We start from the raw sequence: 25,563 nt of genomic DNA, 5'->3' as shown, positions 1-25,563 counted from the left end.
CGCATCAACCATAGCTGGAGTAAGAGTGAATGCATTATAAGCAGACTGATCCACTGGCTGAAATGCATCCAACTGATAAAGTCCATGACATAATGTACCAGTAAGCATCAAGGTCAAAGCATTAGCTTTGTCTCTGACCATGCATTTGGCATCATCAAAGTGGACTTGCATTCCACAGTGTGCTGAAGAAGAAATGGACAACAAATTCTTCTTTATCCCTGGTACATATAAGGCATCTGTAAGGCGAAGAATAGAGCCATCAATGGCTGTGAGCTGAATCTCCCCAATGCCACGAACTGGATATGAAGCATTATTGGCACACTGAACAGTTTTGCCAACAGGAGCAGGGCCTACATGACAAAACAAATCCCTGCGAGATGTGATATGCTTTGAAGCACCACTATCAAAATACCAAGTACATGCATGCTCTGTCATACTAAGTGCCTGTGAAGACCAAGAGGCATCATAGCTGCATGTATAGAAACAGTAATCCCTGTCCTCAACAAAAGAAGCAGTCTCTGGACGAGCTTTAGATGCATCATTTACAGACATCATAGATTCCTTTGCCTTCTCTTTGGCAATCCTCTTTCTACACTCTGTGATGTAGTGACCTGGCTTCTTGCAGTAATGGCATTTGCCCTTCTTCTTGGGCTGTCCATCACCTTTCTTGGTATCCTGAGATGAACCACCATCACGTGAATTCTGATTTGAACTCTTTGGCTGAGATTTGCCTTTCCCTTTTTGACCTGTAGTAAATGCTTGTTCAGCACTTGTGTTCATATTCATATTCTTCCTGATTTGCTCTTCTTGTAGCAAGAGAGCAACAAGTTCCTGATACTTAAGGGGTTCAACAACATTCCTCATGCTGAGGTTCAAAGAGGTATGAAAAGCCAAGTAAGATCTTGGCAAAGAGTTCAAGATGGTGGACACAAGCTGTGGCTCAGGAATAATCTCATCCACATTGATGAGTTGCTCCCTCAAATCCTGCAGCTTATTCAAGTGGCTAGACATATCATCTCCTTCATGCATTTTCTGATTTTCCAGCTCTCTTTTCAAGAACGAGCAGCATACATCTGCTCCAAAGTCACCCATGCATTCCGTGAAGAGCCAGCTGAACGAATATGAGGTATAATAGACCTCTGTACTGACAATGCAATGAGTGACAAGGCTTGTGCATCTCTGGCATCCCATGTCTTCTGAGCATTTGTTCTTTGAACAGGCAATGGCTGACCTGGTGCCTGTACCTGTTGTCCTCGTCCACGAGCACCCCCTTGGGGAGGAGTCTCTGGAGCCAATGGACCTGGACGTGGTTCATCACCACTAACAAAATCCCAAAGACCTTTTGCCACGAGCACATTTCTCAGCATAAAACTCCACAAGGAGTAGTTCATGCCATCCAACTTGTCTTCCTTAGACAAATACATGAATACATCACTCTGCTGTTGATTTGCCATTATGCCAATGCACAATGTTGTACCTGTGTATCAAAAAACCAAGCAACAACCCTGAAAGCAACTGTACTCCACTGAATACAGCTAACCTAAATATGCCTGCACTCTCAATCCTCTGAATGTGCAACACAATGCACCACTGACTGAGTAGAGCAGCAAAAATGGCTTACACAGTGCCAAAATGCCCAAAAAATGCCCAAGGTTATTGCACCCAAAACCTTGCAAGAAACCTGTAGAGATTTCTTTGCAAGAAAATCTGCCTGTATCTGCCAGAAAATTTTCACTGAGAAAAATGCCCAAATTTCAAAACTTGTAAAGCTTACCACAACTGTGATTTTTGCAGGTACAAGTCGACTGTATTGTGCAGGTACGGATGACTGGACTGCTGTACTGTGCAGGTACGGATGATTGTATGGAGCAGACTGCAGGTACGATGATTGTACGGCATATGTACACAGCTGCAGTCTTGGTACTGTACGGAGCACTGTACTGAGCAGAGCGAGCAGGTACACAGCAGCTGCAGTCATGGTACTGTATGGAGCAGGTACAGTACGGAAGCAGGTACAGTATTCAGTCGACTGTATGCAGTTGACTGGTACTGTACGGAGCAGAGTACGGAAGAAGATAGGTGCCCGTACTGAATGTACGACTGAAGGCGGCACTGTCTGTACGGAAACAATTGATTGGCTGCGCAGGTGTGTACAGACAGTTGACGGCGAGGGCAGTTGGTGGCGATGGCCTGTATGGATGGCTCTGATAGCAAATGAAGGCTTTCAGCAGTTAGGGTTAGGGTTTGGAGGTACTGCAAACAGAAACGTAGAGAGCAGAGAGAGAGAACACGACTCTTCTTGTATTCAGTTGTGATAAAGTGAAGTACAATAGCCACATAATGAAGTGACCTAAAAGATGTGTTCACATGTCCGGCCATAAAGTGTGCCAGGTGAACCAAAACACTTATAAACTGTTATAAGTGAAACTAAGCTAATCTGGGGGAAAAGTGAAGTACAATAGCCACATAATGAAGTGACCTAAAAGATGTGTTCACATGTCCGGCCATAAAGTGTGCCAGGTGGACCAAAACACTTATAAACTGTTATAAGTGAAACTAAGCTAATCTTGGGGAAAAAACCTCCACTAACTGAAGTAAAAAGTGTCCCAGTAATCTACTGATGATCACTAGCACTCCTCTGGGTGCATACACAGCATAAAATCCAACATATTCAAGAGCTCCTGTACACCTGACTCATAATTTCTTCTTGTTGGGCTGCACTGACACGGTACGACGGTCTATTTGGTGGAGTACTACCCGGAATTAGATCAATGGCATGATCTTCTGGCCTCTCCGGAGGAAGTTCTCCTGGCAATGACTCGGAAAAACAATCTTGGAACCCACATAAGAAATCAGTCCTGTCCTTATCTAACGTAGACAAATTAGACTTAGACTCATCATCTTTTGCATCCTTTACATAAATCAAGTACGCGGAAAGATGCTTTTTCATTACTGATGAAATTGCCGAAGCTGATACAATAGGAACAGATTCCCCTTTTAGCTTTACATCCAAAACATGTTCTTTCCCTCTATGAGTCTAAGTAATCTTCCTATTGTATGTATCCACCACCGCATGTACTCTGTGGCACCATGGCATTCCCAACAAAACATCACATCCATCAAGTGGCATGATGAAAAACTCCTCGCTGTCCACATAACCCTGCAAATGAAGCCTGAGCTTCCCAATAATAGGAGTGACGGGTTCTGCATACCCAGGACAAGTCATGTTAGCCTCATATAAAGGCCCCATCTCCTCTGCACGAATCCCTAATCGGCCAGCCAAATCCGGTGAAATAAAGTTGGCTCTAGCACCTGTGTCAAAGAATATCAAGGCATTTTGATCTCTCACTTTGCCCCATGCCCTGCACAACTCAGTCTCTTCACCACCTGGCTGTTCCCCAACAAGATCAGAAACTAACCCTGCAGAAGGTTTCGGTTTCTTTGACTTGGGCTCTCCTTTGGTGTCAGAGTCCTTTTGGGACTTTCGCTTGGGACAGTTAAAAGACATATGTCCCTCCTCTGTACAGTAAAAACATTTCCGAGCATCCATCAAAGCCTCTCTCTCCTGAGGAGTTCTCTTGGGCATTGGTAACTTCTTATACCGCTTCTCTGTAGACCCTTTTGCATCACGCGAAGCATGCCTTGACTTTTCAGATTTCTTGCTTGAGTTCTTACTGCCTTTAAATCCAAAGGAGACTCCAGTGAGTAACGCATTTGCTGTCATAGCATTCTCTATCATCTGTGACATATTTGTTACTGGAGTCTTTATGCAATAGTCACGCACTTCCTTGGGCAGCCCACAACATTACTTCTCCACCTGCTCAGACAAAGGCACTGCACGATAAGAAGTAACTGGGAGTAAAGCTTCCCAAAACTTCTTATTATAATCTTCAAGATTTTCACACTTTGATGCATCCAACTTTTGCCATGCTGTCATTACATCGACCTCAAAAGTAGATGTGAGCCATACGGAAGAGAACACCTGTTTAAACTGTACCCAAGTAGATGGTGCTATGTCCTTTAAAAGAAGAGTAGACCACCACTGCAATGCATTGCCTTTGAGAAAAGTCGCAGCTTTTCTCACCTTAGAGGACTCCGTGTAATTACCACGAGAAAAAGCAGCATCAAATTGCTGTAAAAAGGTAAGTGCCTTTAGCTTATCTTTGGCCCCACTGAATGTGTCAAATTTCACAGCAGCTCCCCCTTCCTTATAATCCTTTGCCTTACCCATAAGCGTTAGATTATCATAAGGAAGTGGCTTCACAAGATTGCTACCCCCAGCATTCATGCCCATCATAGGGTCAACATTACCAATTCCCACACCTGGCATGCCATACATTCCAGCCATGTTTCCAAACATACCATTATGCATACCGGGCTGCATGCCCCCATACATATTTCCTTGCATTCCAAGTTGCATGCCCCCAAACATGTTTCCTTGCATTCCGGACTGCATACCACCATACATATTCCCTTGCATACCAGGCTAAAAATTAGCTCCAAAAGTCCCTGGCATACCCATGCCTCCCTGAGGATAACCCCCAGTCATGGTCTGGAACACAGAGCCACCACCAAAATAACCTGGACGCATAGACTGCTGAGGAATAGATGGCTGTCCGAAAAAGGAACTCTGTGAGTTGGCACCAAAAGTATGTTGCATGTTCGGAAACTGTCCAAAAGATGGATCCTATGGGAAGGCACCACTATGACCCTGAGGTAGGTTCTTAGAACGCACCTTCTTCTTCTTCTTTTCAGGCTCAGAACGGGATCTCATAAATTCAGCAAACTTCTCACTTTGTGTGAGCTGCATAAACACATCCATTACACCTGCCAAACGATTTTTAAACTGAGCATCATCTTCCTCTTTACTAGGCGTATCTTTTGGCTATGTTACATCCTCATATTGTTCATCATCTGCAGCCTGTTCTCCTGCAAGAATGTCCTCAGATTCATTTCTCTCAAGAGAGGTCTCTTGCTCTTCCTCTTCATTATAAAAATATTCATCTTCTGTGTCTGACATGTTGCTGAATTTTTTTCAGCAATAACTTTCCTCGAGTCAACCACGAGCTCACCCCCTTAAGAAAGCTGATGATGGGTCCCGGCAACGGAACCTTGAAACCGGCCTCTGGTAGAAACCAAAGTGCGGTAGACTCCACTTGTAGTCCAAATAAATAACGAAATTAACTGGAGCTAGAATGCCCCAAAACTGAAAGGAAATCGACACCTGTTGGCCCCAAAGCTTGGCGCCTCTTTCGGTATTTCTTTATTCAAATTCAATGAGATGTAAAACTGAGTACAACAAAGCCAGCCATTAGAATAAACCTGTATGTCCAATCTGGCAGCCCTCAAGACCTCTTAGCACAGAGGATTCACACACAGATCTGTGTCCCACAAAAGCAACACACTGTGCTTCCCTCTGATCAACCAAGACAATTCAGCAGGGCAACCTTGAGCACACATCTGGCATATTCCTTGAACATGGTTCCACAACTCAGTTCAAATATACATCCACTGTCCAGTCTCTGTTTCCACCCTTTCAAACTGCCATACCCCTCCTCTCACAAGGGGCCAGATGACACAACTCTGCAGCAGACATAAGCCAGTGGAAAGAAAGAAAGATGGACAAGTTCAGAGCTTACCAATTCAATGCGTGGTTCTGCACCCGTGGGACTGATCGTACCAGTCTGTACTTGACAAAGACTGTCTGTACTCTCCTCCCTGCAACCACCTGACTAGTGCACCAACTATGCTCTGATAAAGCACCGCCTGTTACTGGAGATGCGCCGCCTGTTACTGTTCAGGACAGAACAGGACTGTACCTGCCTGTACCTGTCCGTATAGGACTGTACGGATTGTACCTGCAGTCGCCTGAACCTGCCCGCCTGCTGTCTGTATCGTGGTCGCCTGTGCCGCCTGAACCAGATGATGCCCAGCAGTCTGTACCTGCTATCGTACAGCAGCGCCTGCAACCAATTACGTACAGCCACCAACAGTACGGACTGTACTTGCTGTCCGTACCTGCCTGCGCCGCCTGAACCTGCAGCAACAGCCGACTGTACGGGCAGCCTCCACCAGTGCTGTACGGCCTGCCTCCACGTGGACTGTACGGCTAGGGTCTGTACGGCCTGTTCTGTACGGAAACCAGCTGCCCCTCCTATGCAGCCAGCCGACCACGAATTCTCTTCTCCTCCACGTAGGTTGCTTGCACGCTTCCCCAAAAGCAAGAGAGAGAGAGATGAGAGAGGCGTGTACCAAAAGTGGAGTTGCCTCTTTTTGTAAAAATATCCTAGGTCCCTTTCTTTAATGTTTATCAAAGTTTCTAAGGGCCACTTATGCCTAGGGGCCACCCATGGTTAGAACATTAAAAATATTAATGTTCTTGGTCCCCCTTCACACTTGAAGATGTCCACACATCATAACATTTGTCCGGGCACCCCAAATATGAATCATTTAATATTTGTCTTGCTTACCAACCACCATGCCCACACTTGTACTGCTCCACTTTCACAGGGTCATGACATTCGGCCAGCAATATCTCAGTCGGCCAATACTGGATCAGGTCGGGTAGCAACTCCACCAGTCAGCTAGTAGAAGATGAGAGCCGACAACCCTCACACACCTAGAAAAAATGGAAAAATACATGGAAAGTGAGGAAAAATGGGAGAACACCTAAAATGGGTGGGCACACCCACAACAGAGGCCCTGGTGTAATGTATAGGCAGGAGATGACTGCTAAGCTCCTAGATGTGGAACCAACCCCTGTGAGTTGGAGTGCTGCCGGATCATAGCCTGAGGTAGAGGCTTCATGAAGAGGTCCGCTGCATTGTCCTCCGTCAAACAATAAACAAGCAAGATGTCACCAGCCAAAATCTTCTCACGAACAAAGTGATATTGTATCTCTACGTTCTTGGTCCGGGCATGGAAGACCGGGTTCGGAGCAATAGCGATACAACTCTGGTTATCACATTGGATGACCGTGGGCTCGTTCTGTGGAAACCCAATCTCGCCAAGCAACCTCCGCAGCCACCCAACCTCGCAAGCAGCACCACAAGCAGCCCGATACTCTGCCTCTATAGACGACAAGGCAATAGTCGCCTGCCTCTTGCTGCTCCATGATATAGCTCCTGAGCCGAGTGTAAATCCGTAGCTTGATGTAGACCTCCTCGTGTCTCGATCTCCTCCCCGATCCGAGTCACTCTAGCCTTGGAGTCGGACTCGGTCCTTCGTTTTCCCTCTAGTGTCGTAGAAGAGTCCAAGATCCTTCATACCCTACAGATACCGCAAGATTTGCAATCCTGCGTCCCAATGAGACTTCAAAGGCGTTTGCATGAATGAGCTCAACAGCCCCATAGGAAAGATCAAGTCCAATCTGGTGTTTAGCAACCAGATCAATGAACCAACCAACTTCCGATACAGAGAGGCATCAACCTTCTCACAAGGATCATTCACTGTAAGCTTTGTGTTCGGGTCCATCGGTGATGTGATAGGCTTGCAGTTCTCCATCCCAAAGGCCTCAAGCAACTCATGACCATACCGCTGCTGAGAGACAAAGAAGCCCCTCTGGGTCTACTAGATCTCCAATCCCAAGAAGTGGAGTAAGCCTAAGTCGGTTATCTCAAACTCCTTTGACAAGGCAACCTTCGTCATTGCAATGTGCTCCACATGACCGTCAGTGAGAATGAGGTCATCCACATAAAGGATGATCAACGTGACCAATCCGCGTTCCCGAAAGAGATACAAGTTAGGATCTGCAAGTTGCAACTAATCTCTGAAATCCTGTTTGTAGAAAGAGGGAATCAATCTTCTGATTTCAATCCTTGGGAGCTTGCTTAAAACCACACAAGGCCTTGCGCAACCTGTAAACCATCCCCTCTGATCGTGGAACCTCAACGCTTGGAGGCTACTCAATGTACACCTTCTCTTGCAAGTCACCATTAAGGAACGCGGATTTGACATCCATCTGATATACGGGCCACCGTTGAGAAGAGGCAAGGGCAAGAACGGTCCAAATCGGGGCCATCCTCGCTGTCGGTGCAAAGGTATCCTCATAGTCGATGCCAGGCCGTTGGGCATAATGCTTAGCCACAAGTCTGGCTTTGTGTTTGTCCACTGACCCATCTGACGTATACTTGGTCTTAAAGACCCACTTGACACCCATGACTGACCGTTTTGATGGCCTTGGAATCAACTCCCAAGATTTATTCTTCTCTATGGCATCCAGTTCCACTTGCATGGCTTTCCTCCAAGTATCTTGAGAAAGCGCTTTCTTGACGGAAGTGGGCTCTTTGTCCCGCATGATACAAGACATCAAAGCATAGTTTATCTGTAAGAGCTTCATTGAATGACTTTTGCCAGGAACTCTATGCGATCTTCGAGGTCTCTCCTCTATGGTCCACTCATAGGGAAGCTCTGTAACACGTGACTCTCGAAGGGTGTCTTACAACCACCTGGATACTCGAATAGAACGCGGAGCCTGCTCTTGCTCCGGGGGCTTATCTCCAGCTGCGAGCTCAACAAGTGAGACACATCTCAGTTTAGGTCTATAAACTTTTGTTCACGTGTCATGCCATGAAAATCTTTAGTGTGGGGGTCCTGTTCATAATGTAAAGAATAGTCTGCTACTACTTCAACCCAAAAATAATTTTACTTATTCAAGGTACAAGAAACTTCTACAATATGATTGTTTTTCATTTCTTCAGTACCATTTTATTTGCAGAGTGTACCTACATGTGAATTTCCTCTTAATTCCCTGATTTCTCAAGACATGACTGAACTCATTGGAGAAATATTATCTCCCACCATCCAGCCTTAGGTATTTAATTTAATTACCCTTTTTCTTCTTAACCAAGGCTTTAAATCTAAAAGTGAGTAAACACCTAACTTTTCTCCTTTATAAAAAGAACCCAAACTTTCACAATGTGATCATCAACAAATGTAACATAGTACTTGTAACTATTAGTCTTGATCAATCCCCATACATTAGAACGTATAACATACAATGGCCTTGCACTAACATGCTTTTCATGTAGGATATCATGTTTGGCCTACTTACCAAGATGACATGTTTCACATATTTTGTGCATACCATCAATCTTAAAACTTTGGTAAACTTGCAACAATGTTTTTAGCGTACATAGACCTCAACCGTCACCATTGTATATTCACATGACCAATGCACTTGTGCCATATGTCAATATCTATGATGACACCTATCCTATGAAAAAACATGGTTGCCTTCACCTCATGCATTTTAACATCCAAAGTAAACATTCTGGCATTTTGTTACCCTTTGTAACCAAGAGGTATTGATTTTTGAAGTCTTCCACAAAGCACCCTCCTTGAGGATTAAGCCTCACTTACAAACCCTACTCAAACCATCTTTCCAGCATAAACCAAGTTTTTTGTAATCTTTAGAATATGAAGTACATCTTCTAGGTACTTCATTTTTTCATCCTCCAATAGATAGTGGCACTTAACCAACATACACAATGGGTGCACAATATCCTCACCTATTTTTACATATCCTAGTTTTTTCATTTTCTACATATCTCTAAACCACTTATCTCCATGACTCATCATGTGGTTAGAGGTGCAAGAATCCACATAGTACATATTTCTTGATCCTAACATATCTCCTATCATGGAATTGATCATGTGTTGTATCATAAACAGCTACTCACTCTTGTTATCAACCTATTTACTTAAGTGTAAATTTTCACTTTTCATAGCATACTTTCACAAAGCACCCTTTAGGATTAAGCCTCACTTACAAACCCTAATCAAGCCATCTTTCCAACATAAACCAAGTTTTTTTGTAATATTTAGAATATGAAGTACATCTTCTACCTACTTCATTTTTTCATCCTTTAATAGATAGTGGCACTTAAACAACATACACAATGGGTGCACAGTATCATCACCTATTTTTACATATCCTAGCTTTTTCATTTTCTACATATCTCTAAACCACTTCTCTCCATGACTTATCATGTGGTTAGAGGTGCAAGAATCCACATAGTACATATTTCTCAATCTTGACATATCTCCTATCATGGAATTGATCATGTGTTGCATCATAAAACAGCTACTCAATCTTGTTATCACCGTGTTTACTTAAGTGTAACTAGTGTTGGGCATGACTCCACCATCGTATCCCATGCCCCCCCCCTAAGTGACTACCCAAGCTCGGATCTCCTATAGAGAGTTGAATGATCTGATACCAAACCTACTCTACCTTTAGGCAATCCCAAAGGTAGTGGCACTAAGACACTTGGTGAAATTCGCATTTGGAGTCAGAGGTTGATCAATTGCGTAGCTAAGTGTTGATCGTAAGCCCCCCTGTGAGCAAGCTACCAAAAGAAAAGAGTGACCTTCCTAAGCCAAAAATTATCCCGGTAAAGCCACTTCCAAAAGTAGAGGAGAAAGCGGGGGGGGTGTGGTGCAAGATCTTCATAGACCAAGCCCAAGGATCATCTGGCCTAGAACCATAACCCTAACCTCTACAAATGATTGAGGTTGTTCTGCTCTAGAACAATATGTTGGAACAATAGACTGGGAATCATCATCAGACCCATCTGGGTCACCAGCAAGTGGCGGCTCATCAATATTGGAAGCTGGAACATGCTCATCAAAGACAACATCTCTGTTGACTACAACCTCGTTCCGCTCCGCGTCATACAACCTGGATCCTTTGGAAAGAGAGTTATATCTCACAAAGATAAGCTTCTGGGACTCCGAGTCAAGCTTCCTCCTCTACTTCTTTGGAATGTGAACATAGGCATCCCTCGGTTCTTCCAACACCAAACCTGGAAAAACTTCCCTCGCCCAGCAAACATAGGCAATTCCTCCAGGATATTTTTATTCTAGCGTAGTCAAGAGCCTTAACTAACCAAACTGATCCGACCAAGCCCATAAGTCACATGGTCAGATCAAGGAAGAGACTTCACTTAGATCATAGAGATCAACACTTTTTTCCTCAGCTTACCTGCGGGGCAAGCTTGAGATTGACGGCATGCTTGAAGGTGACTATCGATCAGTACCTTACGCATGTGAAAGACCTATGAGAGCAGCTCATTAACATTGATGAGGTCTTGATAGATAGCTATCTTGTTCAGACGGTTTTGCGTAACTTGCCTGACTCTTATCAGCAGACATTTGGTACCACTTTGTGGTTGTTGGTTGGCAATGCACCTAATGTGGTCACTTTTGACAACCTTGTGACTCTCTTGCTCAGTGAAGAGCAATCTTGTTCCAACAGGAACAACATGATGTCTGCTGAGTTAGCAATGGTTGCTCCCTTTCGTGGGAATAGACCTGGGCCTAAACCTAGCCCATCGGATCCTCCCAAGACAGAGGACAAGCCTGAAAAGAAAAAAGCGCTGTAGCTATTGCAGGAAAACAGGGCACACCATAGAGGAATGCATGAAGCGTATTGAGAGTGAAAAAAGAAGAAGCTAGCATCTTCTTCTACAGGTGCAGATCCAAGCCAATTGGCTACACGTGTCAGCCTTGACCCTTACTTCTTCATCGCCTGCAGAGATGTCTTCTGCTGCTGTTGCTTTTGATGACTATGCTCTATAGTCTATACTCCATGGTATGCATTGTCTAGCAGATGCATTTCAGGGGGGGGATTTTACTTGCCCACATGGAGTTGGTGATGCCTCATGGTCACTTATGCTTGTTGACCCTTATGCTAGTCCATGCTAGACGCTTTCTCTCATGTGATGTCTACTGGAGATGCCTTTTATGCTGTTTTCCCTTGCAGTGGGATTGTTTCTACAGTGTTGACATTGTCACTTTCTCACATGTGATGTTTACTAGGAGTGCCTTTTACACACTTGGCCAATGTTGGCTTGCTCTCATGGTTTTGACATGTCACATGTATATTATTCATTGTGGGATTATGCATCTTTACACTTGCCATACATGCCACTAATCATCGCATCGCTGAGAGTTTACCTATCCTCTCATAGCATTGGTTGATGCCCGCCTTGAGCCCCCACTTTTTCTCCCCATTTTCAGCTTTTCCCATTGCTGAATTTTTACTTTTATCAGCCCTATCATTGCTGATTTTTCCTCATCGGATCCTCCATTGATGAGTTTCACTTTTGCAACTTACATTGCATGTCTCACAGGCATGACTTCTGGATACTGTTGCCTTTACACATGCATATATCTGCTACCTCTTCTTGTTCTTATCACTGGTGCAGTTACAGAGCATTGATGTGGATTACATGTAGTTCAGCTTGGCATTTGGTACTTGCCTTTAGGGGGGTATTATGCGATGCCTCTTGATTTGATGTAGTTGATGTCCACATGATCTTTGCCATGCATTTTTGGTGATGCATTTATGTACTACTATGCTTTAGCATTAGCACTATGACATTGGGGATTCTCCTTTTCCCCGTCATATAGTGCTTGCTTTTTCCATTGGCACTACAGGTCACTCTTACTGTAGAGCATAGTGCAGGGTAGCGCACAGCTTTATCACCTTGCTACTACCCGCTGACACCATTCACTTGAGGGGGGTTTGTTGGTCATGTCCACTCCCGGCTAGTTCAGGTGTGAGCCCAGCTTACTCACGGGTACTTTTTCCCTGTGACTAGACACAGGTTTTCCCCCCGTGTGAACACACATGTGTGTTGGGCACTTTGCCCTAGACCTTTTAGTACTCACTTGTACTTTCATTTTCATATCATTATTGAGTACATCTTTTCCAGCACTCTCACGTTTCTTTGTGCTTGAGGTTCTGTGGAAAATCCCCCTTCACACCTTTTCCCATTGCTGAATTTTTTCTTTTATCAGCCCTACCATTGCTGATTTTTCCTCATCGGATCCTCCATTGATGAGTTTCACTTTTGCAGCTTACATTGCATGTCTCACAGGCATGACTTCTGGATACTGTTGCCTTTACACATGCGTATATCTGCTACCTCTTCTTGTGCTTATCACTGGTGCAGTTACAGAGCATTGATGTGGATTACATGTAGTTCAGCTTGGCATTTGGTACTTGCCTTTAGGGGGGTATTATGCGATGCCTCTTGATTTGATGTAGTTGATGTCCACATGATCTTTGCCATGCATTTCAGGTGATGCATTTATGTACTACTGTGCTTTAGCATTAGCACTATGACATTGGGGATTCTCCTTTTCCCCGTCATATAGTGCTTGCTTTTTCCATTGGCACTACAGTTCACTCTTACTGTAGAGCATAGTGCAGGGCAGCATTCACAGCTTTATCACCCTGCTACTACCCGCTGACACCATTCACTTGAGGGGGGTTTGTTGGTCATGTCCACTCCCGGCTAGTTCAGGTGTGAGCCCAGCTTACTCACGGGTACTTTTTCCCTGTGACTAGACACAGGTTTTCCCCCCGTGTGAACACACATGTGTGTTGGGCACTTGACCTTTTAGTACTCACTTGTACTTTCATTTTCATATCATTATTGAGTACATCTTTTCCAGCACTCTCACGTTTCTTTGTGCTTGAGGTTCTGTGGAAAATCCCCCTTCACACCTTGGCTCTGCTTAGTGTGTGAAACACTAAGCAGAGGGGGTGATGGGGGTGATGGGGTTGTGAAGGGCTCAAAGTGAATAGAGACTAGAAGGTGGCTAAACGAATGGCGCATCTATATACGGCAATTTTCTTACCAGGCTATACTATAGGGGGGCCGGTACCGAAATCTTTATGTCTGTAGCTGGCACCTTTCACCAACCAAATAACATGGCACTTTCCCAGCACGAGTAGGAGCGGAAGCTGAGAAAGAGCTTTGCGCTTTATCCTAGCATCTATCTCAGAAAATATGTATCTAATCAAGCGTAGCGATCAAGGTCATGTAATGATTGATATACCAATGCTTCTTTTTCACAAGCGGAGAACGACGCGGAGCGGGTGGGACCTCTTCCAATGCCCCCTTCTTCCCTTCTCTTTGTTCAGGTTGAACCCGAAAGATTTTCCAAAAATGCTGAAATCTTACGAAAGCGCTATGCGCTTTCGCAACCTTCGCAACATTTTATGAATGGAATGAATTTTCGTTTATAGATGTAAAGAAAACGGAATTGTCTCTTTTTAGGCCAAATCTGTGGATCCCTCGGCGCGTAACGCTTCTCAAGGCGTCGTGGAACCTAAAGGAGGTAGCCTGCCTTTGGGGACGGAAGTTTTCTTGCTACTGCACTCGCTACGCTTTGCTACGCTTGAATGTTAGGGATGGATGGGCTTGCGCACTGCTGTAAGGCCATGTGCCGAGTTTTTCCTCAAATGCACCGCACTAGTCACAAGACTAGTGAAGGGACCAAATGGTGACATCCCCTCTGTCTTATAAAGCAGTTGTCTGCAGCTGTATAAGCCATTGCATTGGACTGCATAAGAGCATGATTTACATGCCAGCGCTTGGAGACTACCAAGCACACGTGCTGTACAGCTGTTCTGTACAACCAGCTAAATGAAAGCACCTGCAGTCAACTGTGCGGCCAGCGCAGGAGAAGAGAAGGATAGGCTGCAGTTGGCCAAAAGCTGCAATCGCATGATCTAAAAAAGAAAACCCCTCCCTGCTTTTTAATAGAGTGGACCAGCCCTATATTTGAAGTGCTTTTGCCTTTTTGCCAAAAATAGCTGGGCTGGCCCAAAATATCCAATTTATGCTTTTCCCAAGCTTGTGGCTTAAGTTTCATGTAGGCGCCTCCTTTTGTCCACCCTTCCATGCCCCAAATAATAAATATATCTAGCCCTTCATTAATAATGTATGAACACATTGACTTATAAGCATTATAAGTCACTTCGATAAATAAAATCCCATGCTTCTCATGCTCTATAGCCATCTTTCAGGCCAAACTTTGCCAGTAAATGCTCCAACTTACTTCTGTGGAAAATCCCCGTAGACTAGTGAAGGGACCAAATGGTGACAGATACAGCTCCCACTCTCGATAGGTTGGCAAAGACTTGGTCTCCGGGCACCAGTCCGAGTTGGGAGATCATCAGTAGCATAGCTACATTGCACATATAGCAGGTCCATTGCAGCGTGGCCATCGAGGGTACTCTCACCCCTCCAACAGGAGTCCATCCGCTCCATTTTGACTCACATCATTCATACCCTCTACAATGAGTGGGGGAAGCTTCAAGGCGGGTCGAATCGTAGCACGTGCAGACGACGAGAGGTCATCTTGCGCACATGGCACATGGGTCCCTTTCTCAATGATTAGGATTGATATAGATTACTTGGCATTACAGGCCGTTGGTGTGCACCCCACCCCCCCCCCCCCCCCCACACACACACACACCCACCCCCCGAAGGTAGTTTCCCTTCGAGAGCAGCCAACCATGGAGGGAAACCACCCCTCCCCAATTTGTTTTTTCCTCTTATGAGGGTTATGAGCATGTACATTTAGCCTCGAGACTGCTGATTTTTAACTAATAGAAGGATCTCTTTCCCGGGGAAAAAAATGGTGTCAATAGAGTACATCATTGGGATATCTAGGTAGCGTGTTACACTTGTAAACTCAACATACATTTTACATGTTGAGCTTTATTGGTAGAAATAGAGAGGGAGAATTCTTCTGTAGGCATATGCTCACTTATGGTAGTGCTATGTGTGAACAGGGCTTAACCAAGGGCACTTTTTCCCATGTGGTTTTTCCCCTTGGATATCAAGTGTGACACGACACTCTACATATAATATTTTGTACTTCTATATTATATGGATGTGACACACATGCAAGGGTTGACTTGCATTTTGTGGCCACCACATTTTTGGCTCTCTCTCTCTCTCTCTCTCTCTCTCTCTCTCTCTCTCTCATTTTTGTGTGAGCTTCTTCTTCCTGCACCTAATCCTAATGTGGAGGTTTTTGTGTGTGTGAGTGTGTGAGTCCGACACCAACAATTGGTATCAGAGCTGTGGGCTGCCTATGGAGTTCTGTCCATGAAATCTGCAGCACACTGTGAATTTCCGTCGATAGCCAGCAGTCCGTCCGTCAGCTGCGGAATTCCGTCCGTTGACCTGTTCCGTCCCTTGCTCTGCCGGGCTCAGCTTTCGTTGGTAGTGTGGAGAGGACCACCACCGCTCAGCTCACAGGTGGCGCCTCCCAGCCCTGCCGTCTTAGCCGGCCGCGCTACTGCCCAAGCGAACCGCCGCTTTCCGCCTCCTGCCCGCGGTTGAGCTACTGTGGCGACCTCCTCCTCCTCGCCCGCCGTCCATCACGCCCTACTCCTTCCGCACTGTTCCGGCGGCACCTGCAGACCCGGACGCGCATGCCTGCCAGCTCCGCTCCAATCCTGCGCGTCACTCCATTCTGGCGCGCGTACGTGCAGCCTGACACCGCCTGCTGCACGCCTATACTTGCTACCTGCGTTGGCCAGCCTTCGTGTACTGCCCGAGTGGCACCTATGCCATGCGTGCTTCCCTTGTCGGCAGGTTTGCTTCAGATTTTTATTATTTTTGTGTTGAACCCGTAAATTTTAAAAAAAATTTACAGCCATTTGAGGGCAAGGCAGGTTCAGCAATTTTTAGGAGTTTGCCAAAATTCCCCTTTGCTAGAAAATTGCAGGTGGGTGCTATTTGGGTTGGAATTTGGGGGTTTTTCAAATTGAGGTCAAAATCAGTAAATTGAGCCTCTTTCAGTTGTAGAAATTTGGGACTTCTGTGAAAAATTGGCCAATTAACTGCACATTGAAGCAATTGGAGTGCATAAAAATTGGGGCTTTTCAGATTGGAGCATGTAATTGGGCATTACAGCTGTGATTTGTCGCATATGTATACACATTGTGTGTAATTGGACAATTTGGTGCAGGTTTACACTTGCTTCAATTTGCAGGCAAAAATTTGCACAGGATTTTTGGTTGCTTGGCAGTGCACATTGGTGCTTGGTTTGCTTGCAGGTATAATTTGTTTACATGGCTCAAAATGTTACAGATGTATTTGGTGTGCTCACCCAGGAGGACAAGCTGGATGGATCTAACTACTCCCTCTCAAGTTTCATGATCCGTAATTTGGTGGTAGCCAAAGGGCTTTAGGAGATCGTGTGTGGTGATGACACACGCCCACTTACCATACAGCCAGCAATGCCTCAAAGGGGAGGTACTCAAAGAGCTCCTGAGGTAGAACTTGCTCCCACACAAGAGCAGAAGAGATGGGACTCTAGGGATGCTCAATCCATGTCATTGATAGCCCTTTCAGTGACTATTATTCTGCACATTCGTTCTTGCAGGACATCGAAGCTTGCATGGGACACATTGGAAGCAATGTATCAGATATGCAACGAGGCAAGAGTTGCCTACTTGAAGAGGCAATTGGATCTTCTTTCTATGGAGGAGGGTGACTCCATGGCAGATTATCTCACCAAAGTGAAAGATTTGTAGGAACAATTGCTCAACATTGATGAGGCTATCCCAAACAGACAGCTGGTCACCAACACTCTTCATTCTTTACCACCTTCCTACTTGGGCTTTCATACCTCTCTCAACCTCTCTATGAGAGGAGGTGGTGATCTTGTCACTTTTGAAGAGCTGGTGGGTTTACTCTTGCAGGAAGAGCAAACAAGAGCAAACTTATCGAGAAACCATGGTGGAGACAAGGCGTTTACAGCCAAGGATAAGGGTAAAGCAAAGAGCTTTAGGCATGGGGGACAACAGTCTTGCAAGGCTGGTCATGGACAGCTCTCTTCTGGTGGTGAAAAGTCTGACAAAGGGGATGCAAACAAGCCCAAAAAGAAGGGCAAATGTCACTACTGCCATTAAGCCTGGACACTACATCAGTGAATGTAGAAAGCGGATTGCAAAAGAGAAAAGGAAAGAAGCAGGCAATGCAGTAGCAGACTCTTCTGATGACAAAGCACAGCAATCAGCTAATGTAATTTAGGAAGAGTACACTTTTTTTGTCACATGCACTAGTGACACCAAGTGCTTCAGACAATGATGTCTTGCATTGCATCTGGCAGACAGGATGTATCATGGTATTTTGATAGTGGTGCTTTGAGCTACATCACTTCATGCAAAGATGTATTTCAGCACTTGGTTTATGCTTCAAATGACCGCACTGTATCATGTGCAGATCATACCACATATCCAGTAAAGGGAATCGGTAATGTCATACTTATTGCAGCCAATGGTGCCAATATATGTATGAAAAATGTGTTGTATGTTCCAGGGATAAAGAAAAATCTGCTCTCCATCTCAGCCATAAACGACCAAGGTTTAAAGGTTGAATTTGAAGATGGGAAGTGTTTGGTAAAAGACCCATCAAAGGGTTATGAAATAGTCACTTCTAGAACTCGATACAAAGACTTGTATAAGCTGGACAGCTATGACAAGCGTACTTATGATGCAAATACAGTGGCTGCCCACACTCTTGCTATGCATGATGCAGAGCTATGGCATGCTCGTTTTGGGTATGTAAATTTTCGGAGTTTGATGCTTTTGTAGAAGCATCATATGGTTGATAATATGCCGCCTCTTGAGTCTCCAACAAGACATGTATGTGAGGGGTGTATTTTGGGAAAGATGCAACGTAAACCATTCCCCAAAGATGGAGCTGTTAGAGTTGAAAGTAAATTACAGCTCATACATAGTGATGTATGTGGTCCAATGCGGACACCATCCATAGGGGGGCATCTTTACTTCGTCACATTCATTGATGACTACTCCAGGTTTGCTTGGGTTTACCCCTTGAAAGCGAAAGCAAAGGTGTTTACATGCTTTCGACACTCTGTAGCAATGGCTGAAAATATGTGTGGATGTAAAGTCCAAACACTCTGTCAGATAGAGGTGGAGATTACATGTCAAATGCATGGATTATATGCTTCAAAAGGGCATCAAACACCAATGTATTGTGCCTTATACACCACAGCAGAATGGTGTAGCTGAGAGGAAAATAGATCTCTCATGGAGATGGCAAGATGCATGGTGAAAGCACAAAAGTTGCCTCACAATTTTTGGATGGAAGCTATAATGTGTGCAACTCATGTGTTGAATAGGTGTCCAACAAAATCTTTGAAAACCATAACACCATTTGAGGCTTAGTATAGCCGAAAAAGCCAACAGTGGTTTATATGCGTACTTTTGGATGTTTGGCATATGCACATTTTCCAGAACAACTCCGAACAAAGCTAGATGATAAAGCAATGAAATGCATTTTTGTGGGCTACAACAATGAGAGCAAAGGATACCGTGTTTATAATCCAACAACACGCATGATTTTCGTCAGTAGAGATATGGTATTTGCTGAAAATTCAGTACAACCCATGTACAGCTTGTATAAAAGTAATGATACAGGCATACATGACATGTTTGATGGGCTATTACCCATTGCAATTAGGGGGGACTCAGATCAGCCAGCCTCTACACAAGAAAATCCTCATGTAGAACATGTGGAACAGCCAGCCATTCAGCCCCCTTCTATGGAAGAAGTGGAAGATCTTGTCAGGGAAGAGCAAACAACCATAGACACAGCCAAGTCGGTGCCAAGATGGCTGCTGAAAACTTTGTAAGAAAGCAAACTTGCAGCTCCACTCACAGGTAGAACAAGGGCTAGTTCCAGCCATGCATTGAATATGCATCATGAGTAGTGTGCATTAGCCATTGGTGGTCTCTTTGATTCAGAAGAGCCTTCTTCTTATGAAGAAACACATGAGAATGAGCATTGGGTGCAAGCTATGCAAGATGAAATCTCTTCTATCATGAAGAACAATACTTGGGATCTTGTGGAATTGCCGAAAGGCAAGCATGTCATTGGAACAAAGTGGGTGTACAAAGTCAAAAGGAAGTCTGATGGTACTATTGACAGGTACAAAGCAAGACTTGTGGCTAAAGGCTACTCCCAGAAAAAGGGAATAGATTATGAGGAGGCTTTTGCTCCTACTTCGAGAATGACTACAATAAGATCAGTGATTGCATTGGCTGCACATAAAGGATGGAAAGTGCATCAATTGGACATCAAAACTGCCTTCTTAAATGGGGATTTACAGGAGGAAGTATATGTAAATCAGCCCATTGGTCCTAGTGAGGAACATAAAGTATGCAGGTTATACAAAACATTGTATGGATTAAAGCAAGCTCCAAGAGCTTGGTATGATAAAATACATGCTCATCTAACCAGCCAAGGTTATGTGAATAGTCCAATTGAAAGCACATTGTATGTGAAGAAAATCGGTGCCGATATTCTCTTAGTCATCTTGTATGTAGATGACATGCTCATTACAGGTACTAGCAAAGCACAAATTTCAGATTTCAAAGCTGATTTGAAAGCTGAATTTGATATGTCAGATTTGGGTCCTTTACACTATACAATTTATGCATATAGATAATGACATTGTTATGCAACAAACTAAGTACATAAAAAGTTTGCTAAAACGGTTTCACATGGATGAATGTAAGCCCATTTCTACTCGAGTAGAACCAAGTATACGGCTTACTATGCATGATATTGGAGCGCCTTTTGAGGCCAGCATTTACAGCCAAGCAGTGGGATGCCTCATTTACTTGTGTAACACTAGGCCAGACATATCTTTTGGGGTGTCTTTGTTGGGCAAATCCATGCACAGCCCAAGCACAAAGCATTGGCAAGCAATCAAACGTATTTTTCGTTATCTTCAGGGTACCTTGGATCTTGGTTTGTTCTATCCCAAGGGGGGCAGCTTGCAGCTTTATGCATACAGTGATTCAGATTGGGTTGGTGATTATGATACCAGGCAATCCACTAGTGGGAATCGTTTTTTTCTTGGCAGTTCATGCATATCTTGGTTGAGCAAAAAGCAACCCACTATTGCCACATCTACTTGTGAGGCTGAGTACAGGGCAGTCTTCACACAGCTATAGTAGATTGTGTATGGTTGAAGAGATTATTGGCTGATCTTCGTGAGTGTCAGCAGACACCCACCACCATTCTCACTGATAGCCAGAGTGCTATGGCCGTGGCACGAAATCCCGTATTTCATGCACGTACCAAGCACATTGAGATTCATTATTACTATGTCAGAGAGAGGTTATATGCAGGCCCTACACAGGATAATGTTGCAGATCCATTCACAAAGGCTTTACCTCGAGAAAAGTTTGAAGCTTTCTGCAAAGCTTTGGGCTTACTCTCATACAAAGAGTGATCTACTACCTTGTACAAGTTCACACTTTCAGTACAGGGGGGATTTGTAGGCATATGCTCACTTATGGTAGTGCTATGTGTGAACAAGGCTTAACCAAGGGCACTTTTTCCCATGTGGTTTTTTCCCCTTGGATATCAAGTGTGAAAGGACACTCTACATTTTGTACTTCTATATTATATGGATGTGACACACATGCAAGGGTTGACTTGCATTTTGTGGCCACCACACTTTTGGCTCTCTCTCTCTCATTTCTATGTGAGCTTCTTCTTCCTGCACCTAACCCTAATGTGCAGGTTAATGTGTGTGAGTGTGTGAGTCCGACACCATCTTCGTCTCTATGGTGTAGTTGCATGAGGATACCATTAAGCACTAGTGGGATTTAACTTTGTTGTCATCTAATGGCCTTTCAAGTTTTTTTTTTTTAATGAAATAAATTTGGGGGGAGGGGGGGGGTGGGGTGTGGCAAATCTTATGACAATCTACATTCTTGTGGTGGAACACTCTACAGGTAAGTGGGCACATTGAAGAAAAAGGCACATCGTTTGATGGAGTGCCGGTCTTCCAAGTACTGTCAACCTTATTTTTTGATTATGAATTTTCTTTTTGCTGTAATTTTGTTCCATTGATATTTTGTTAAATGAATTGTGGGGAGATTTTAGGCTACAAAAAGGATTGAAATTTCTTGTTCAAGTCTTGTACAGTTGCAATGCTTAAGAAGAATCACATATCAAGAAGATAGGAGAACAGAAGAAAGAGCTATATGAGAATTATTCACCCAACATTAGCAAGTGTTCTTCTTAAAGTAACCAAATCTTTCTTAAGTTAGTAGTTACTTCCTGAAAAAGAAGTTGCTTTTTTAACTATGCCTAAGACCCAATACTAAACCTGGCAAAGGCTTTGCTGATTGATAAGCCCCTGGGGTTGTCTAGTCTCGGGGGTTGCTAGGAAGATAGTGGCTTTGCGGCTTGTCTAATGTCAGAACATGTAAGGAAGTTTTGTGGCTCTAATCAACCTAAATATCGACATTCAGAGCTAGTCCAATGGAAAAAGTGGATAAATTGTGCCCAGGCATCATGCTTATTTGCTGATTTGAATGGTAATGGCAGTCCAATAAGATATCATGCTTATTTGAATCGTAATGGCAGTCCAATAACTCGACATTAAGTTGGATTTACGTTGCAAACTTTTTGGAATAAGTTGTCCAAGAGATCATGCTGATTTGAATTGTGTAATGGCAGTCCAATAACTTGATCGTGAGAAGCAATGACACACGATTTTGTCCGATCTTCTTTTGCAAGGTGTGGTATAGTCTCTTCTACTTTCATCTAGCAAACCAAGATTGCTTGAATCAAACAAAATTTTCTGAAACTTCAATGGAGCCAAACTATACTCAGTAGCTATCCAGGGGTTACAGTTTCTTCAATGGTAGCTATCCAGGGGTTCATTTATTACCTTGGCAATAAGAAAACGTTCATTCTATGACTGGTTATTTGCAGGAAGATTTAGACCAAGCACTTCAAAGAGCATCAAAAGTGCAGCAAAAGGTCCATCTGTCACTTCAAGTGAACACTGACATACAGGTAGTGGCTTGTGTAATTACACGTTAACTTAAAAAAGTGATTTGTAGGATATTTTAAGTTTCCTAACATCGAACAGTAACGTGAAGTCCCCCCTTAGTTCAAGTCCCACTCCCTGCACTTCCATGCCGTCATATGGATCAAAGCCCACCCTCAGTGTGTGTGTTCCCTGCACTTCCGTGCCGTCATATAGATAATACGATTGGATATGCTGTTAAAATACTCTCTCTCTCTCTCTCTCTCTCTCTCTCTCTCTCTCTCTTTGTTTTCTTATATGCACCTGAGGCTTACGTTTAAAAAATAAAATAAAATGTAGGTTGGCAGCTTTGAACATGTATGTATTGAAACGAATGGAGGTATGAAATTTTGGTTTTTCACTTGCTATTTTGTTGGAAAATAGTTAACCGTAGTAGTGGAAGAAGTTTGTATGTAACATTCATGTGAACAGGGTCTTGTTGATGAACAGGGATGGGGAGACGTGGTTTTCATTCCCCCCGGCATGACAGCTTTTGGCCAATTGGAGAACTTGAACAAGACCACCGTTGGTTGAGCCATGCCAGTCCTTGCATGTGTCAAAGTTTGATGGTGGAAGTGATGACATACCAGATTCTCTCTCTCTCTCTCTCTCTCTCTCTCTCTCTCTCTCTCTCTCTCGGGCAGAGACAATTGAAGACAGACAGCAAGAATATGTTTTGGAAAAGCTAAAATTTTGAAATCTGTGTGCATGGTTTGGTTCAGCATTTTTGATGTAGTTTGCTGAAGAGTGAAGTGGAAATCATCAGCTCTACTCTGCAGAAAGGATTACCACTCCAATAGGCATTATGGCAAAATGAGCTAAGATTGCATGTCATGCATATTAGGAACTTGGATAGGATACTAAACGGTTTGCACATGTCGTTTTTCCTTCAAGCATTTTCTTGTGAAAGGGCCATAATTTACAAATAATGAATTATATTACTGAAGCTTCAAATTGAAGTTACTGAAGCTTCACATTTAAGTGTCTTTTGTTCCAACTTGTTTGTTTTCATTCGTGAAATTTGGCATCTCCGTAATTTTTTAAATAAGTTTACGAATTTCAGTGTAACGTAAAAGATAAAGTCTTCTTTCTTTGAGTTGGTGTCCCCAGACAGTGAGCTTACAAACTTGTACGGTTTGGGAAACGATAGGTTAAGTTTAGCCTGAAATTTAATTTAATCTTCAAAAAATCATTCTCAAATCTGTGGGAGAAGGAAGACTTCCTCCTAAGATATAGTTATAATTATATAAAAATGTGCTTGTTCAAAAGTACAATTTCCTATTAATTTTGGTGAAAAGTATTTAAATGTAATTTTCAATTTAAAAAAAAGATTTTAATACGAAGTGGTCTTTCTTACGGATTGTTGGGTCTATGACCCACGATGGAGAGGTAAGGTGATAGCATTTTAAGGTAAGGTGGTCTTAGATGCTAGAGGAGCTTGTCGCATGTGCATACGAGTATCGGTAGCATTTCTTCCATAGAGACTTCTTGTGGAGATCAAGTGGGAACCCCCTTCTAAAAGGAGGGGACCAACAAGAGCTAATGTAATTCATCAAACTTGGTTAACCATCATGACCTTGCATGCCAATTAGAGTCTAGATGTGTTCATGCTCATGAGTTTCTTGCATATGCTCACAAGGACATGTCCTAAATGTTGCTTCCCTCCCACATGCTGGAAAGTGTAAATAAATTTCCCCAGCTAATCAAGTACGTGACGCCTAACAATCTCTCACAATGGGGGTTGAAAATATGCTAGAGGCAACTGCATGTGCATCTTACTTAATTTAATTGTCATCACAAACTCATACACGGGACATTCTTGAATGCAAATGAGAAGGTACATGACTTGTAGTTGCATACTATTTTCTTTTTCTTTTTTTGTTCATCACTTGATAGATAGTACATCTTGTTAATGTTGTTAGACTTAATGATAAATCAACCTTATTCCCATTTACTAATAACAAAGTATAACCAATAGAACACAATTTGTGATTTATGTAACAAATTTGAACTTGTAGGCCGCTACAGCGTATCAGGAGGTCTTGATTGTGTGAGTCCACATGTGGTGTAGGTGAAAATTGTCCTTTAGTGTGTTTTTTCAAGACTCAAATTGGGGAAAAAAAGATTGAAATTATAGCTTGCCTTGGAAATAGAGACCAAGACTTTGGAAAATTTTAGAAAGGACTTTGAAAACTTTAGTGAGGACTTTGAAAATTTTACCATTGATGTGTACATTGATGAAGAAAAAACAGGCCAAGATCATTCTATTTTGATTGGTTTCAGGGAGAAATGATCCATCCCTATAAAGGATGAAACCTTAGACCTAAAATGTGCACCCCTCCGTTTCGTACCATGATGCCCAATCTTGGGACGCCTGTTCAAATCATGACCTCTTTAAAGCCCACTAAGCCCACTAACACTTGCACCAACCAAATAAAAGTTTGTTTTTTCTTTTAGAATAAAATTAGAGGCACTAATTTCCTTTGTGAAAACCTTGAATCAACGCTTAGTTAAATGCTGTGGCAATGCTTAGGTTAGTTAGGTTGAGTTTAGCTTGAAATTTAATTTAATCTTCAAAAAATCATTCTCAAATCAGCGGGAGAAGGAAGACTTTCTCTTAAGATATAGTTGTAATTATATTAAAATGTGCTTGTTCAAAAGTACAATTTTCTTTAATTTTGGTGAAAAGAATTTAAATGTAATTTAAAAAAATAAGATTTTAATACTAAGTGGGCTTTCTTATGGATTGTTGGGTCTATGACCCATGATGGAGAGGTAAGGTGATAGCATTTTATGGTAAGGTGGACTCCATTTTGCTAGATGCTAGAGGAGCTTGTCGCATATGCATATGAGTATAGGTAGCATTTCTTCCATAGAGACTTCTGT

At 43.3% G+C, this 25,563-nt stretch overlaps 1 protein-coding gene across 11 annotated transcripts in view; it reads left to right on the top strand.

Moving 5' to 3' along the window:
- LOC147632108 (protein TIC 22, chloroplastic-like) overlaps positions 1-23,653 on the top strand; it is a 141,612-nt gene extending 117,959 nt beyond the window's left edge. For 3 of the 11 annotated variants that reach the window (XM_086808702.1, XM_086808699.1, XM_086808700.1), the window contains 5 exons: positions 21,593-21,649; positions 22,323-22,382; positions 22,581-22,664; positions 22,978-23,017; positions 23,128-23,653. In XM_086808702.1, the coding sequence (XP_086664828.1) occupies positions 21,593-21,649; positions 22,323-22,382; positions 22,581-22,664; positions 22,978-23,017; positions 23,128-23,366 (480 nt within the window). In that variant the 3' untranslated portion in view covers positions 23,367-23,653. Of the gene's footprint in view, positions 1-21,592; positions 21,650-22,322; positions 22,383-22,580; positions 22,665-22,977; positions 23,018-23,109 lie in introns of all 11 variants that reach the window. The other 8 variants (XM_086808705.1, XM_086808701.1, XM_086808706.1 and 5 more) reach the window with 7 other exon arrangements.
- Positions 23,654-25,563: the final 1,910 nt, after the last annotated feature.

This window comes from Cibotium barometz, chromosome 14 (assembly GCF_041138505.1).
Source record: "Cibotium barometz isolate CiBa-2024 chromosome 14, ASM4113850v1, whole genome shotgun sequence".
In the NCBI taxonomy this organism is placed as follows: Eukaryota; Viridiplantae; Streptophyta; class Polypodiopsida; order Cyatheales; family Cibotiaceae; genus Cibotium; species Cibotium barometz.
Note: the sequence above shows the minus strand (reverse complement) of the source record. Positions and strands in the feature narration are given on the sequence as shown.